Source organism: Chelonia mydas, chromosome 1, assembly GCF_015237465.2.
Source record: "Chelonia mydas isolate rCheMyd1 chromosome 1, rCheMyd1.pri.v2, whole genome shotgun sequence".
Classification (NCBI taxonomy): domain Eukaryota; kingdom Metazoa; phylum Chordata; order Testudines; family Cheloniidae; genus Chelonia; species Chelonia mydas.
The window spans coordinates 294,227,092-294,243,779 of NC_057849.1; the positions used below are offsets into that span (position 1 = coordinate 294,227,092).

At 41.2% G+C, this 16,688-nt stretch overlaps 1 protein-coding gene across 5 annotated transcripts in view; it reads right to left on the reverse strand.

Moving 5' to 3' along the window:
• Positions 1–8,086: 8,086 nt before the first annotated feature.
• Positions 8,087–16,688, reverse strand: part of PDZRN4 (PDZ domain containing ring finger 4) — a 383,951-nt gene continuing 375,349 nt past the window's right edge. For 2 of the 5 annotated variants that reach the window (XM_043549211.1, XM_043549204.1), the window contains exon 10: positions 8,295–13,404. In XM_043549211.1, coding sequence (XP_043405146.1) covers positions 11,884–13,404 — 1,521 coding nt within the window. In that variant the 3' untranslated portion in view covers positions 8,295–11,883. Of the gene's footprint in view, positions 13,405–16,688 lie in introns of all 5 variants that reach the window. The other 3 variants (XM_037888151.2, XM_043549220.1, XM_043549191.1) reach the window with 3 other exon arrangements.

A 16,688-nucleotide genomic window follows, 5' to 3' on the forward strand; every position in this document is an offset into this window, starting at 1 on the left:
TATTAACCCATTTTTCAGACGGGAACTGAGACAGACTAACACACAGATCCTCAGAAGTACTTAATCGCAGCCCCTGGCTCCACATACAATGCATGAGGCGCATTTGGCGCCTAAGAAAGGGATCCTCAAAAGCCAGCATGCTGAGTGAGGAGCCTTCTAAGCAAACCAGGAGAGCAATGCTGAGGGCAGGGTCAGGGAAAGGAGAGGCGAGGCATTTAGGAGGCTAAGCGAACACACTAAAAATAGTGGTGACAGGATGGGCTAACCACCTTGAGTGCAATCCCATCCATGTCCCCAGGTATGTACTTGGGGCAGCTAGCCCATGCCACCAGCTGTGCAGTCACAGCTTCATGCTATTTCTGGTGTTCTAGCTCACCCACAGCTAGCGGGGGTATGGCTACCTGAGCGGGGAATTGCCCCTCCAATTCCAGCATAGACATACTAGTGGACGCCTAGGGACCTCTGGAGTTAAGCAGCAACTGAGTGGCAGTTTTGAAAATGCCAGTGGTGTCTAAATGGTGGCCTTAGGTGGCTAAGGAGGCAAAAAAGGCACGTAAATACCTTTGAGGACCTGGCCCTAAGCGACGGGCTCAAGGTCACCCTGGCAGTAGGTGGTAGCATAGGAACTGACGCTTGATCTTCTATGGCCTAGGCCAGCATTCTAACTACTGGAGCATCCTTCCTCTCTAACGTGGTGGCATCAGTTCCTGAGCCCAGTTTCCACTACAGCCCTACCCAATAGAACTGAACCCATAGCAAATTAAGGCTATGACGTTTGCTAGCGCAAAACCAGCCATTTGACTCAGCTGTCATTGTCACTCATCTTGCTAATGCAGTTACTTGCCTGCTGGTTTTACATTGAAGAGGGCTTGGGTAAAATATTAACTAAGGGGATCCTGAGAACAGTCTGCCTGCCTCTAGGAGAGGAGACTATGTGCGTTTGCCTTTGAAAAGTCTCATTGGGTTTCCTTTGTGAATGATTGTAAATTGCTTCCTGGAACCAAAATGCTACTTTTTTGTCCAATTTTTCCTTATTTTTATCCTGGAGAAGCAGAACTGGGGATGATTAAATGGCTTGTTGTGGCTTTCTGACTTTGAAAGAATGTCTGTACATGACTCTTTTCCTGCACACATATTCAGTACCTTCTGAATAAAGTATTGCGCAGTTTCAGTGACGGGGACATTCATTCTCTCATTGGAGAGGGTTAATATATACAAAGTCAGCAAACATTAAAAGGTATTTTCCCTCTCTATGAAAAATCTTTTCATTTTGGGGAAAGACAGACTAGTCCAAGGGTGGGCAAACTATGTCCCGGGGGCCGCATTTGGCCCTTCAGACATTTTAATCCTGCCAGGGAGGCGGGTTGGGAGTTTGCCCTGCACATCCCCACTCCGGCTCCTATGCCCCAAGTGCCACCCCGGCAGCTCCCATTGGCCAGCAAATGGGGCCAATGGGAGCTGCAGGGGTGGCGCCCGTGGAGGGGGCAGGATGCAGAGCTGCCTGGCTGTGCCTCCATGTAGGAGCTAGAGCAGGGACATGCCGCTGCTTCTGGGAGCTGCTTGTGGTAAGCGATGCCCAGAGCCTGCCCCCCGAACCCCTCCTGCACCCCATCCCCCTGCCCCAGCCCTGATTCCCTTCCTGCCCTCTGAACCCCTCAGTCCCACCCTCAGGCATCCCAGAGCCCACACCCGCAGCCAGAGCCCTCAATCCCCCCGCACCCTAATGTCTTGTCCCAGCCCGGAGCCCCCTCCCACACCCTGAACTCCTCATTCTATCCCCACCTCAGAGCCCATACCCCCAGCTGAGCCCTCACCCCCTCCTGCACCCCAACCCCCAATTTCATGAGCGTTCATGGCCCACCATACAATTTCCATACCCAGATGTGGCCCTCGGCCCAAAAAGTTTGCCCACCCCCTGGGCTAGTCCTATGGAACATCTTCTGGGGATTGGGGATGCCAGAGGTGATGATGTGCCTTAAATTGGACATTGAAGATGTGGAGTAATTGTGATTCCTGAATGTTCATTAGAAATCTCTTACCTTCCACTCCAGCCTGTATTATACCAAAACTTCCAATGAACACATGGTTGTCCATTTCCTGATCTCCAGTGAAAAGAGGTATGAAATGAAGAAGATACCTTGTTCCTTTTCTTATCACTGTGAAAGTGGTGTGGCATTATAAATCACATTTAAAATTAAATGAGGTGAAATACCAAATATCAAGTAAATATAAAGCCTTTAAAATAAAATGATATAGATGACACAAAAGTACAAGAATTGTTACCAACATGAATAATTCACTAACTATTGCATGGTATAAGTCTCCAACTAATATGCGCTGTGTGCCATTTAATAGTGGCTGTATCAGAAGAAATATGGAAATTGGAATACTTTAATAACTTTCTATATGAAAGATGATGAGACTGCCTAAATGATTAAGAGGAAGATATGTTATAATGAACTAAAGCCACTCGAGTGTAAGGTAATTTTAATTCAAATCTCCATCTGCTTATGTATAATTAAGACTCATTTAACAAGTTAATGCCTAACAGAGAGAACTGATAAGTTTGGTATTAAAGAGCTTAAGAGAAGTAAATTAAACTGTCGAGTTTGAGGAGCTTTCCTTTTAATTTCCTACACCTGAACCAAAACCACGATCTTTCAGGGGGCATTTCTTTACCCTAAGCATGCAGCCAAGTTCTAAACTTGAAGAGAAAATGGAGGGGGAAAAGTGAATATCCTTTTTATATTTTAATTTCTGCTATCATGTCTTGTCAGGGGGTTGACAGCATCTTTGCTGACATGAATATTTATACATTTCAATCTCCTCACTGTATAGCATCTATACACCATTAAGAAGATACTTTGCATGCCGTCAAAAATATTTATGCATTGCAGAGATTGCCAGCGGGGTTAAATAACCTATGAAAATAAGAGGGATGCCTTTGAAGTGCAAAAAAGTAATATTTTGATCTCTGGTAAATTTCATGTGATATTCCCCAGCTCAACTTTCTATTTCATTCTTTTTACAGATATCTCCTCTAGAAGGTCCAGCAGTCAAACCAGTGACTTCAACCTTTTCATCTTTCATCATACAATGTTAATTCTCCCCCCCCCCTTTTTTTTTTGGTTTCTTATCCAGTATCAAGAGGAAAGTTTCACATATTCACTTCATACTTAAAATTCTCTCTACTCTAGAATTTTTTCAGCAGAGCCAGCCATTTACTCTGCCTTCCTCCTACTACTTACCAATAAGTTAAACATTTTTAGAAATGTATTTGAAGAGCAAAACACTGGTGTATGTCCAATTGCAATTGCAGGATGGTTATTGACTTCGGAATTAAGACAAAACATCCAGGTTGTGCCTCATTGAAGCAATTGAAATAGGACATAAATGTAACATTTGCAGCTTGTTGGTTTTACATTAGCTAAGGTACACTTTTCTATACCACTTTGATATATATAAAATCAGTAATGCTATGGAAAGATGTATATAATTTTTTCTGAATAATTCAATCTCCAACACAGTGCAAAGAATACATTCTGCGTTTGAGTCAAATTATAGTCAATGGGGCTAATTAAAGGTCAACAGAAGGTAAAGTGTTCCTTTGTATAAATGTCTAAAAGATATAACAAACCACTCATGTTCTGTAACAAATCCTTCTTTATTACTACAGCAATCACTTTAATATTTGTGTGTGTCAGTTTATGTAGTACACAAGTGGAATAGAGATTTTAAATTGTCTGGCCTTCTCTCAAAGGGTTTAATTTACTGCTGTGTGGAGAAGCCACACAAAACCAATGCACTGCTTAAATGGAATGAATTTCACCTGACGTGCAGGAAATATATGCAACCTAATCTCACTGGTGTAAATTCTCTATTGATGGGAGAAACAGACATTTGTGTCTTTCAGACAAGGAGTTCAATTAATGTCAATGAGATGATCCATGCCCCAAAATTTTGTCCATCTCAGAGGAATTGCCCCCCCCCCCTTTTAATATTTCTTCAGCTTTCCTGAACACTTAAAAAAAATCCAAACAACATTTAAGGCACAACACTGCCAGGAAATTCAAAGTTAAAACTGAATTACAAAACCCAATGAAATGAATATGGCGTTAAGTTCAAATGTATGCACCTAATAAGCCCACTAACTAGGCTGTGCGGGAGATTCAGCACATAAATTAATGTTAACTAACATTTCAGAAATTCCATCATCTTATCTGTGAAATTCTGTTGATCCTTCCAGGTATGCACCATTCTGTGACAGCCCAGATATGTTGGATTGAACTGAGACTTCTGGTATTTGGAATGTGAGTGAATGCTTCTTTCTTGGGCTGTTTGCATAGGTTCAGTAAACCAGGAAGATTTCATGGGGGAGTGTCAGGGAAAGAGTTTTAAAAGGCTAGTTAAAACTTCTTTCTGTACTCAGTGTCCCCAAAGGCCTGGTTAGTGGGGACGGGCAGCACATAAATCTGGGCTTAACTCAATTTTCAGCTCTGCATTTCACCTTCAAGGTTAACATTATGTCTGTAACTCATCCCCACTATACGTAGGAATTGCTGTGAGGAAGATATGTGAGATTATCCCTTCCTTTCAGCTACTGCAGCATTTTGGTGAAGTCTGTATTTATAAATATTTGCATTTTGTATTAAGGCACATGAGGAATCCCTATGAAATGTCATTGTAAAAATGGGCACAAATAGCTTTTAAATTGCCAATGAGTCTATATCAGCTAAACACAATTTTAATAATTTTTATCAAAATAATAGTTTTTGTCCTTTCTGGTGTAAATGTTCTAAAGAGTCATCTGGATATTCGTTATCTTTGCCTCAAGTCCAGAATAGGCTGGTCCAAGCCGAGTCCCCGGACTTTTTGTTCCCAGGGAAGCACTAACTCAGTGTATTTTAGTCTTCTGATGGCAACAATCACACCATTTCTCCAGGAGAAAGATGCAGGAAGGCTACAAACTTGAGAATTCCCTGAGAAATACTGCAAATGCTGCAGCATGGAGAGTGCATACAGCGAGAGCCCCAGCCTGCAGCATGGGAAGCCACGTCAGTTACAGTGCGTTCCCAAACACAGTCCTGCCATGAATGCAGAGGACTGGCCTAGATGACCTCTCCAGGTCCCTTCCAGTCCGATGATTCTATTCGACACTGCACCAGCCAGCTATCCATCTGGGTATTTACATTGCAGTCATCAGGTAGTATCTGAGCACCTGAAATAAATGGCCATACAGTGCAGCTCCCAAAACACCCACGCAGTCAGTCCCACTCATTTGTACAAATGCAAAAACCTTGTGTGACATCAATAAACATGTTTAAATATCTGTAACGTAGAAAGGGTCCAGAATGTTGTTTTCAGATTTTGAAACTTTGACACATTTATGTAATGTCCATAGGGCCAGGAAGCCGTTAATAGTGTGGTAAGATATTTTTGTATACTTGACTAAGGCCAGATCATGGCCTCCACATAAAGACCTGAGGAAGGGCCAAAGGTTAGTGGAAAAGCCTTTCCACTTGTGAATTTTCTGACAAATCAGGCCCAAGGTGAGACCACGGAGCGTAAAAGGCTAAATATTGCCACTGGGTGTACAAGAATTATGCAAAGTTGAGCTGCAGAACTAGGCACTCACAGTACAGCCCAGTAGATCAGCTGTTAGTTGGATTTTGAAACTATTGACCTATATGGGGAATAAATAACTGCAGACATTGCCCCAACAACCGGAGGCAGGCACTGGGAAACTTAAATGCCAGCCCAGCCCTAGACGGCCACCTTCACTGTTACTGAGTGGTACCATTGATTTCAGTGTGAAATCTCCCAGTGACTGGCATAGCAAAATCCAGCTCACAGTATACAGCATTAATTTATGCAGTACAGATTCACATTACCCACTACAGATGTTCTCCAGCTCACATCTTCTCTACCCCCAAATCTCTCTGAGCATCTCAGTGCATGGAGTTCTCACAGACTGGCTTCCATGAGGTCCGGAGGAGGGGGAAATTCTACTACTTAGGCACAAATCCCCTCTGTTCAATAAGTGCTTTGGCCATTTGGAGAGGTTTTGCCAATCATTTTAGCCCCCCAGTGCCTAAAAGTGGAAGGAATTATTTGGTTTCAAACGTGTAACTCAGCCACTCAGGCAGGAAAATGAAAAAATTGATTTTGCTCTTACTAAATACTTCAGCTAAGAGGCTTCTTATAAGATCACTTATGATCACCCAGCTATCCACTTTCTTTTCTACCTGACATTAATGAACCTGGCTCACCTTTTCCAATTAACAAGAGGATGGTTTTAAGGCAACTGCTCCATTTTGCTTTAGCCAATCAGAGTCTGCTTTAATTTTCTCCTCCCTGCTCTCCCCCCCTCGAGTGTTTCATGAACTGAAGCAGAAGTAGGTTCATAAAATGTGTATTATCAGAGTACTTAGCAGGTACATTTTCATAATTAGCAACTTAAAGGGCCCATATAAAAAAAAACGTAGAGTAGCTGCTTACCTTTGATGTGGAATATTTAACACAAGAGCCATGTGACACGCGGAAGGGATTGTTCTATAACATACAGATTGAGGAATGTGAGATGAGGCTTAGAAGTGTAAAAGATGCTTTTCTTGCTGAGACAATGTGAACATTTTCCTGCAAAAAAGGACAAATTTCTGCCTCGTGCAAATTCAAAAAGCAGAAAGCATCACTGCCACCGCAACAATAGTGGCCATGGGCAGAAGTGGGACAATGATGCTCTGTATTGCAGCTCTTCTTGCCAATATCACTTTCCCCATTTAACAGTCGGACTGAAAACTGGTGTCACAAGTCCTGTTTCTAAAGTAGCTGATGTTTCTCCCTGCAACGTGCTCACTAAGGACTTGCTGCTCTGAGTCACAGTTCCCATGGAAGTCACTGTAAATTGCCTGCACACTATGCTATTACTGTGTTGTGCTCTCTCACCAAATGCAGAAAGTTACCTTCCCAAAGCTGTCACATCATCTCTCCTTTGCACATTATCCAGCCTCTCATAGGAAAAGTGATGGCAGGGAATTATCCTGTGCTGGCCTTCAAGAATAGACTGGATGGTCTCTTTGATCCTTTCCATGATATGAACCATTCTTTTTTTGTGTGTGAGAGATAACTTTACAGAGTAAGGACAAGGTTACGTGTATTTTGACAGTGATGTATTTAAAAGATTTTGGAAAGAAAAAACAACACTGTTTTCCCCTTAGGAATCCTTTGCATTTCTGAGGAGGTTCCAACGAGCCCAGAAATTTCCACCTGACTCATGAGCAATAGTGCTCCTTAACTGGCTAGGGATGTCACCATGGAGTGATGTAAGGTTTTCCTTCCAAACAGGGCTCAGTGGTTGGATCTACGCAACTCCTGGTCCCCTCCTGATCTGGATATCAAAACACAAAGATTCCAGCCCAGGTACCCCACTTGGCAAAGCAGCCAGTCCCTAAAAATGTCACTTTAATTAATAAAAATGACATTTCTTTGCTGGACTATGGTTTTATCACTATTTCTCTTAGATCATAATCAATCTGTTGGAGGCAGAATGGGAACATTTTAGACACTGAATAATTTTCCAGCTGCCAGAAAAAGATATAAAAGGTATTTAGTAGCATACGTTTCAGTACTAGTGAAATAACAATTTAGGAATGAAAGTATATGGGAGGGGGAGCTGAATGGGTAGAACAAATACTTGATAACAATTGGCTTCTTTTACAGACAAGAATGAGCTAGTGAGAATTTTCTGGTCCTTGCTTATCTAGCTGAAAACAGCTATTTATGGAGGATATTTATGTAGATTAACTAGATATTCCTTTCTTTTTTCAATTGTTGTCTTTTTTGGTATAATGATTTGATCACATTTGGCCAACTTGTAAACTAAATTCAGTCCTTGACTCCAGAGACAGGGCTGTGAAGAGGTCTACTGTGGCTATTGGTTCTGGTTAGGAGGAACAGAATAGCAGGTAATCACTGCACTATTCATTGAAATCATTCTGTTTCTATAAAAAGCAAGGTTCTAACACTTCCCCCCCCCCCGACACACACATTAAAAATTCTCCATCAGTGAGATCAGAGACTGAGACTCCTCATACTGTTTATTCCAATGTATGTTTTTTCCAAACAAATGTCATAATTTTTAACACCAAGACATATTAAAAGAGAAAAGACAAAATACGTTTCATGTTGTCTCAGATCTTAAGAAAAGAAAGACAATTCTGTTAGTGAAAACGAATTTCCTTCTAGAAACGAGCACAACAAGACAAATGTTTTTCAGCTGAAAAGATACTTTATTCTTAATATACAAAAGTGGACACATTTCTCAATTACATATGAATGTATGTATGTTATTCAGTGTTTTCTATTCCAGAATCAAGTTTTTCCTAATCTGATACAGAGATTGCTATAGCAATTACTGACCTTTCTGATTCCTGGAGTAAACTTAACAATGGGTAAAATTTTCTGAAGTGCCTAAGGGCCAGACTTTTAGAGGTATTTCGGCACCTAAAAATGTAGATAGGTGCCTAATAGAATTTTCAAAAGAGCCTGTCTGTATCTTTATGTCTATAAACACCTTGTAAAGTCTGGTTGCAAGTGATTTAGGTGTCTAAATCCAATTTTCAAACACACTTAAAATCACTTAGGATTGTAAGTCTCATTTGGGCCATTCCCAAGTGATTTAGGAGCTCTTTAAAACAGAATTATAATCTGCTAAATCATTTAGGTGCTTTGGAAATTTTTTCTCATTGTCTGTAGGTCCACCAAGTATGGTAGAAGAATCAACATAGTTTCTATATATTTTAAAGGTGATCTGCAAGGGGAAAACAAACTGAGATGAGGCTTTATTTTTCTTCTTTTTGATGAATAAAGAAGATCTGAAAGGGTTATTTTTAAAATTTTGTCTGCTTGTTCTTTATGTTAGTAATTCAGGTCCTGTCTAGGCTGGAGACTCTATGGGCTTGTCTACACTACCCGTCGGATCAGCGGGCAGCGATCGGTCCAGCGGGGGTTGATTTATCGCGTCTAGTATAGACGCAATAAATCGACTGCTGAGCGCTCTCCTGTCGACTCCGGTACTCCACCAGAATAAGCAGCACAAGGAGTCGATGGGAGAGTGTCAGCTGTCAACTTACCACAGTGAAGGCACCGCGGTATGTAGATCTAAGTACATCGACTTCAGCTACGCTATTCATGAAGCTAAAGTTGCATATTTTACATCGACCCTGCACGGTAGTGTAGACAAGCCCCATGATGATTTAGCCTTGGTCTACACTATACAGTTAGGTTGACGTAAGGCAGCTTATGTCAATCTAACTATGCCAGTGTCTACACTACAGCCTTGCTCCTGCAGATGGCTCCAGAAAGTCCTCCCTGCTCAGAGCCAGGCTTCCTCGCTCCTGGCAGGGAGGTGAGATTCCAGGCAGCTGCCCCGGTCCCACTGGGGAGCAGGGAGAGGAGAGCTGGCGATGGGCAGTCGGGCTCCTGACTGGAGGCAGGGAACTGAGAGTGGGAGAAGGGGAGCAGCCGGCTGGAAGCCCAGGAGACAACTGTGCTCCCAGTGGGGAATGCAGAGCCGGAAGCCCGTCATGCTCCCAGTGGGGAGCAGGGAGCCAAGAGCCAGGTGGGGGAGCCGGGCTCCCAGCAGGGAGCAGGGAGAGCTGGCAGGGAGCGGGGACCAGGCTCTCAGCTCCCCACACTGCCCCTCTTAGATCAGTGGAAGAGCTGCTGGTAAGGATGCACACCACCGACTGAAGGAGGGTAGTGTGACATCAACTGTTTCAGTAATTACTGCGGTGGCTGTAGGTCAACCTAATATATGTCGACTTAAGTTTTTAGTGTAGACATGCCCTTGGAGAACTAGTGAAATTATGACATATGAACTAAGAGTGAAATTTGAGCAACTGGGAGACAAAGGATTTTTAGTCAGACTGTTGAAAACTATTTTGTGTTTGTTTTTGCCCTTTGTTAATAACTTCTGTGAGTAAATAACATTTTGAATACAAGACATTTTGTTAAAGATTCAGGAACGTTACTCCTTCAATTAAGGTGCTGTGACTCAAAACATACATCTCAGTATTCTTTAGGGGTCCCCCAGCAAAGCAGGGAGTAGAAATGCCTGATATTTCTAAAGTAAAAAAGCAAGCAGGAAAAATCAAATTTTAAAAATGCCCAACTTTCAAAGCCCTTTTTATAAACCATAAAGAATAAACAAAGAGCACAGCCCAATTTAAAACACCTCTTTACAGGTCACCCTTCAGTCCTTATTTTAATAAACATCTTTCATTTATTTCCTCACTGACATGCAGTTACATTGGAAAGCCCCCTTTTCAGCTGATATCCTCAGTTTTGGTTTGCTGGTCCTTTGGAGGCACAGCATAGAGCAGCAAATAATTCTCGTTTTTATTTCATACCACCCGTTTTCGGTGAAATATTTAAAATAACAACCTCTGCCAGATTCATAAGTCAGCTCTGGCTCAAGATAGCGCTATGATCTATTTGTGTCTTCCATGTTCGGTTTCTGTAGAGTATAGCTTGTAAGCTCTCTTGGGGACTGGCCATGACATATTTGTTTGTAAAGCACCAAACACAGACAGTGCTTGAAAAGTAACTAAAATTAATACAGGTTGAACCTCTCTAGTCTGGCACCCTCGGGACCTGACTGGTGCCGAACCAGAGAATTTGCCGAACCACGGGAGGTCAATATGTAGCGAGCGGGTTTCTTTTTATTTTTATCTTGCCGAGGTGAATAAACGGAACAACGCTTGCAATGCCACCTAGCCAAGGCTTACTGGCTGTCTTCATAACAAAGTGTTAGTGTTGTTACACAATTTTACTGTCTTGGCACAAGGAAACAAGTAGATAAAGCATAAAAAACATAAAATAAAATCATGCCAGACCACAAATGTTGCCGGACCAGAAAGTGCTGGACTAGAGATGTTCAACCTTTACTAGTAACAGGTCAGGGAAGACGGCAAAAATATGGGCTTGCTCCTATGTGTTCTTACTCAGGTAAAACTCCCATTCTGACTTCTGCATGAATAAGAAATGCAGGATCAGGTCCATTTAACATAATTTATAATGGAATAAAGTCAGAAGGAAACTTGTCTAATCTATAACTATCATAATGAATTGTGCCCTGTGTCCTTGAAATTTTCATATATCCTTCAAAAATCATGTATGTGGAAATAATTCATTCTGTAATCAAGCGAACAATTAAAATCAAAGAACTCTTGATAATTTTTCTTAAAGATAAGCAATAATTTATTCCTCTTTGATCTTCACAATTATCACATATTAGCTAGCTACATGACCAATGCCACTACATACCATGGGAGAATTGCCCACTTACACTTTACTTGGACAAATACAATTGCAATTTACGGGTTAAATGTACTGTACAATGGGTTGTTGGAAAAAGGTCATTCTTGGCTGTACAACAAGATGTAGCACATGACTTATTAACAGATGCAATATAAGATGTAAAAGTTTAACTGCTTGTTATGCCAGTAAGTAAGGATACCATATAAAGCATTTTGTTTTGGTATTGTATTGTTACTAAAGTAGAAAAAAGAAAACTAGAGAAATAAATCCAGATCTTAACTTACAATACATACATTAGGATAAGAAATTAATTGTCTCCTTCACTTTTTTATTTTCTTTTTCCTTTTTTATAGAAATGAATATTATGAATATATTGCAGAGTAAAGAAAGATTGCCAGCTAAAGAAGGTACCATTATGTGAAAAACAACTGAAAAATTATCAAGTAATTTTGCTTACAAAAAAGGTCAAACTATAAACAGTCACAAAATATATAAAAATGCCACCTTGAACGAGGCAATCGTACTCTACCTAAACTGGTAGTATACTCTTTGAAATAGACGTGTTCATACAGTAGTAACCGATAAAAAGGCATTGTGCACTCTTGTCCCATCTGGAGACTTAGCACCATGTGTCATCAGTTCTTGGATTGTCATCCAGCTGTCCAAGATTTTCTTGTTTCTTTTTTTCATCATCTTTTTGTGACTAAGTTCAAGAATGTTAATTTCTTTTTTGCCCTCGCTGCCGCTCTGTGGACTTTCCTTAAGACACTCTAACCTGCTCCGCATCATGAACTCTCGCCGCCGCCTCTGCTCCTTGGCTCGCACCAAATGCTGCTTCCGCTCCTCTTTGCTCCAGTAACGACCCATCTTCATTTCGCTCATTGTATCATCATCTGTCGTCATCCCACTGCGCTCCTCTTTAATCTTTAAGGCACGTTCCTTCAGGATTCTGTCTCGCACTGGTCTCTTAGTAATATACCTTGTTCCATCACTCCTTATTTTCACTTTCCATTCCATTTTGGGCTCTGAACACTTCTGTGAATCTTTGCACATGCTCACTAGACTGAGCTGACTTTGGGCATACTCCACTGCAGATTTCTGTTGGACCAGCTGCATATAGCTTTGATAATGCTTTGCATGAGCAGGTATATTCCCATACCTGTATGAAGAGCTATGATACGGAGACAGGTAAGGAATGTGCTCAGTACTTTGCTTCTCCTGCTCTGTGAATTTACTACTTTCTGCAATGGTTTCCTTCTCTTCAACAGTGCTGTTTTGCTCAGTGGTTTTGGATGGGGTTACCTCCCTCCCACTCTGTCCAGTACACAACTGATTAGCTACAATTGTGCTTCTCAGGTTTTTCCTGTTGGTGATGCTGATCATTCTCTGGAGCGAGCTATCAGGCGACTGCTCCACAGTCAGTGGAGTGCTCCTGCAGCTTTCTGCTGTGTTGTAAGCACTGGAGCTGTCTTTGTCAGATTTCTCTGGGTGCTCTATGATGTCATCCAGTTTACCTCTTTGTACATCTATGCTGGTATTATAATTCCTGAATCCTCCATCATGTAATGCCCAAATGTCTCCATACTGATCCTTCACTTTTTGAAGCCTATGAGCCTGCATTATAGTCTGACACTCAAGCTCAATATTTCTCAGTTCCTCATTGAGTAACTGTAGCTCATGCTCCACCCCATCTTGCTCCCTTCTGTTACACTGTATCGTACTGCTCGAGTAATACAGATCATACTCTCCATGGTTTCTAATCTTGCACTTAAGCTCCAGCAGCTGCCGAAACCTTTCACACTCCTCATCTTGGTTTCCAATGAAATCAGATTCAATGTATTCCCCAGACACAAAGCTTTCATTGCACTGGAGTTCAATGCTTCCTAATGTATCCTGGCTCTGCCCCAGCTCCCGGGTGCTCTGCAGGGTCGTTTTGTTCTGCTCATCAGGTGCATTCTCCTGCTCTGAGCTCTCATCATTACGTAGACTCTCATCTGTAGGCCCCACTCCACTGTCCTTCTCATGGTTATTGGATGACGAGGTTGCAGTGTCCGTTGTGCCATCCTCCTCCTCATGCTTTTTTGGCTAAGAAAATAAGTGAACCAAAATTAATAGAAAATACAGACCATATTAAATTAAAATATTTTTCAGTCTTGTCCTTCTTAAACAGCTAATTTAATCTATAAGAATGAATGAAAATGATGAATAAATCCCATTTCTACTACAGCTGGCTGGAAAATGGAGATCCCTTTTCATGAAAGATTTAACATTTTGGAAAAAAAATTCAGCCTGATTCAGCATGAAAAGCCAAAAACATGAATTTTTTTCACAGAAAGGGATTTCCACTTTTCAGCTTGCTGACTGTTTATCTGGAAGGATCTTGCATTTCACGTTCTCCCTGCAGTTGGAAATTGATAAAAGCCTTCCCAGCGAGCAGCCGGAGAGCTGTCATTTCACTTTTCCTGATGGCAAATCAAAATTTCTCAGCAAAAACCATCATTTTCTGTCAGAAAATCATTGCTGAGGAAAATTCCTACATGCTTATGGCTTTTACATATTCCTGAGCATCATGCTGTAGGCTGCACAGAACACACTAAGCTCCTCCAGGAGCGAGCAAACAAGTGGATGAAATACAGCACACCTGTGTCACTGAAACATTGCCCAGAGTCAGGAAATAAATATCCCTCTTCCCAGCAAAGCCAACACTGTGTGGTGCTGAAAGAAAATGAGCACCAGATGGAGTGCAGCTTTTGGCTCTGGATTATGGCCACGACTATTGGAGCTGAATTCTTCTCAAACCTGGAGCAAGCAGCAATGCCTACATAACATCAAAAAGTACATGAGGCAGACCACCTAAGCCGTGAGCAGTGCAATGCAGCATGGCAGTAGGAGGCCTATTTGCAGGAGGACACTGGGGCTGGGATACCAGCGATCTTTGTGCACACTGCCCTGGCACAGCTGAAGACAACACAGTGGTTAGCCCATTCTTGCCTAGCCCCTTCTACCTCTCCCATCACCTGCTTTCAGCATTATGTCAATGGAAGACTGATAGCTGAACTCTAGGACTTGTTCAGGTAACTTGAACAGACTTTCCCCTAACCTATCCTTTGGAAGGCTTCTTGTTTCCTAGTTAAAACCTACTTTCCACAGTACTAACCCGTAGCCTTTCGCCATTAAGAGTAGAACAACACTGAGTGCCTGCCATGGACATAACGTCAAGCCTTTTTGCAGTTGCTTTTGAATTCATGCCCTACTCATTGTACCTAACCTATTTATTGTGTGCTTTAATGCAAAGAGCATTAGATACCTCATCGCTGAAGGGGTGCAGGCTTTTTTCGTTTTCTAACTGGGTATGCTATTTCTCTTATACCGCTATCATCCAAAGTGCAATCTATATAGCATGCTCACTGTATGCCTAAGTGCACCCAGCACCAGCCAAATATGTTTTCTCCTTTAGGAGGTGTAATTACACAATTAAACATAATGGTTAGTAATAGTAAAGGGAGAAAGAGGTACAGTGCACCAACGAGAGGAAGCAGAATGGAAGAGGTCGCTCTCACAATAATTGCTGTTTTTCTTCTACCTTGATAGATAGTGGAAGATATGAAAAATAATTAAATGCACCCTACACACACTGCATCATTTCTGCTTCAGGATCATGAACGCCTCAGCTAGTCTCTTTTGTTCAGTTGTTAGTAGAAAATGGTGGAAACTGGTGGCCCAATAAAAAATAGAAATAAACAAATAGATAGATAAATAAATGTAAAGTGTGGTAGAGTATATTCAATTCAGAATGAAACCTATGATCAATAGAAAGCAGTATTCACAACAGGGTTGTCAAAGTCTCTGAGGAGATGACATCTCTATCCATAGTAATTTTAGTGGTTCTTTCTGACTAGCAGTGAAGACTTAAAGAAACAGTTATCCTTCATACTGGCATTGTATGTTTAACACACAAATATACAGACGCTCAAACACCATATATGTGATGGTGAAATACATGCATCATCATGTGACAGCCTCATCTGCAGTCTGCCAACTGGTTCATCTGCATCAAAAAATATTTCCTTCTTTCTTGCCCACCACCCACACTAATTGTGGAATCCTCCCACCAGAATTTAATTGGTTTGAGGGGTAGGACAGAAGATATTCAGTCCTGGAGAGCTGACAAATTTAAGTCTGCTATTTCATGACCTTTCATGGTCAGGATTTCTTGGAAGGTCCCAGAGTGCTGGAACTTAAAATTGCAATATTATTATGAACAGAGAAGTGTTTCAATGCAAATTTAGAGATTTCTAAAATTTAAAAATATGTTTTTCTTTCTGCCAGAGGTCTTTATAGTTACACTAATAGCAGCTAAGGAATCCTGGCTTTACAGGAAGAAGGGACAGGAAAAATAGTACCAATAACATTTGAAATCACACTGAAGCACTTCTAAAATTGTTTTTACTGTAAGACATGAGACGTGCACACAGATTACATGCTGGCAGGCTGCACTGCTCTATTAAGACTTTGTTCACACTTCTTTGAGATGTAAGCAATGTTACCATTCCAAATGCATGCCAATATATTGTTTTTACTGCACCATCATGTATTTCTTGTTTATAATGTTCATTTAATACTTCTTTCTTTACTCATCTGATGCATTACTGTGACGGAAGACATTTTAAGACTTGGTAAAATTTTCTAAAGTGGCTAAATGATTTAGGCTCCATTTTTGCAAGTGACTTAGACACTTAGAAGCCTAAATCCAGTGGGACTGAAGACCAGATTTTCAAAGGTCTTTAGGTGCTTAAACATGCAGATAGGTGCCTACTGGGATTTTCAAAAGGCACCTAGCTCCTATGGAAATCAATGGAAGTTGAAATCAATGGGAATCAGGTGTCTAACCTGCTTAAGCAGTTTTGAAAATCCCACTAGACACCTATCTTCTTCATTAGGTAGCTAAATACTTTTGAAAATCAGGCCCCATGCCTCTAAGTTTTTGAATTAGTAGATCTCATCCTCTCCTACCTGGCTTTTATTCATTGATTGGAAAAGGAAGACAAACTTGTCCCCTTTTTCAACTTTCAATTCATTTCTCAACTGTGAATAAACTAGTTCAAATTAAGAAACAATCTCTCTACCTCTACTAGCTAAATTGAATCCAAAGGTTATTAAGGTAAGAGCTTTTCTGAGCAAGAGAAACTGAAAATACTGACATTTGGCAAAATTTAAATACCATCATTTTCTCCATTGTGAAGAATGAAAATAATATAGATACTTAACGCAGTATCTGACATAACATATTTATTCAGTACCACTGGGACTCAGGTTCTAAGTGTCTAAATCACTTTTGAAAATAGAACTTAGGCGGCTAAATCCCTTAG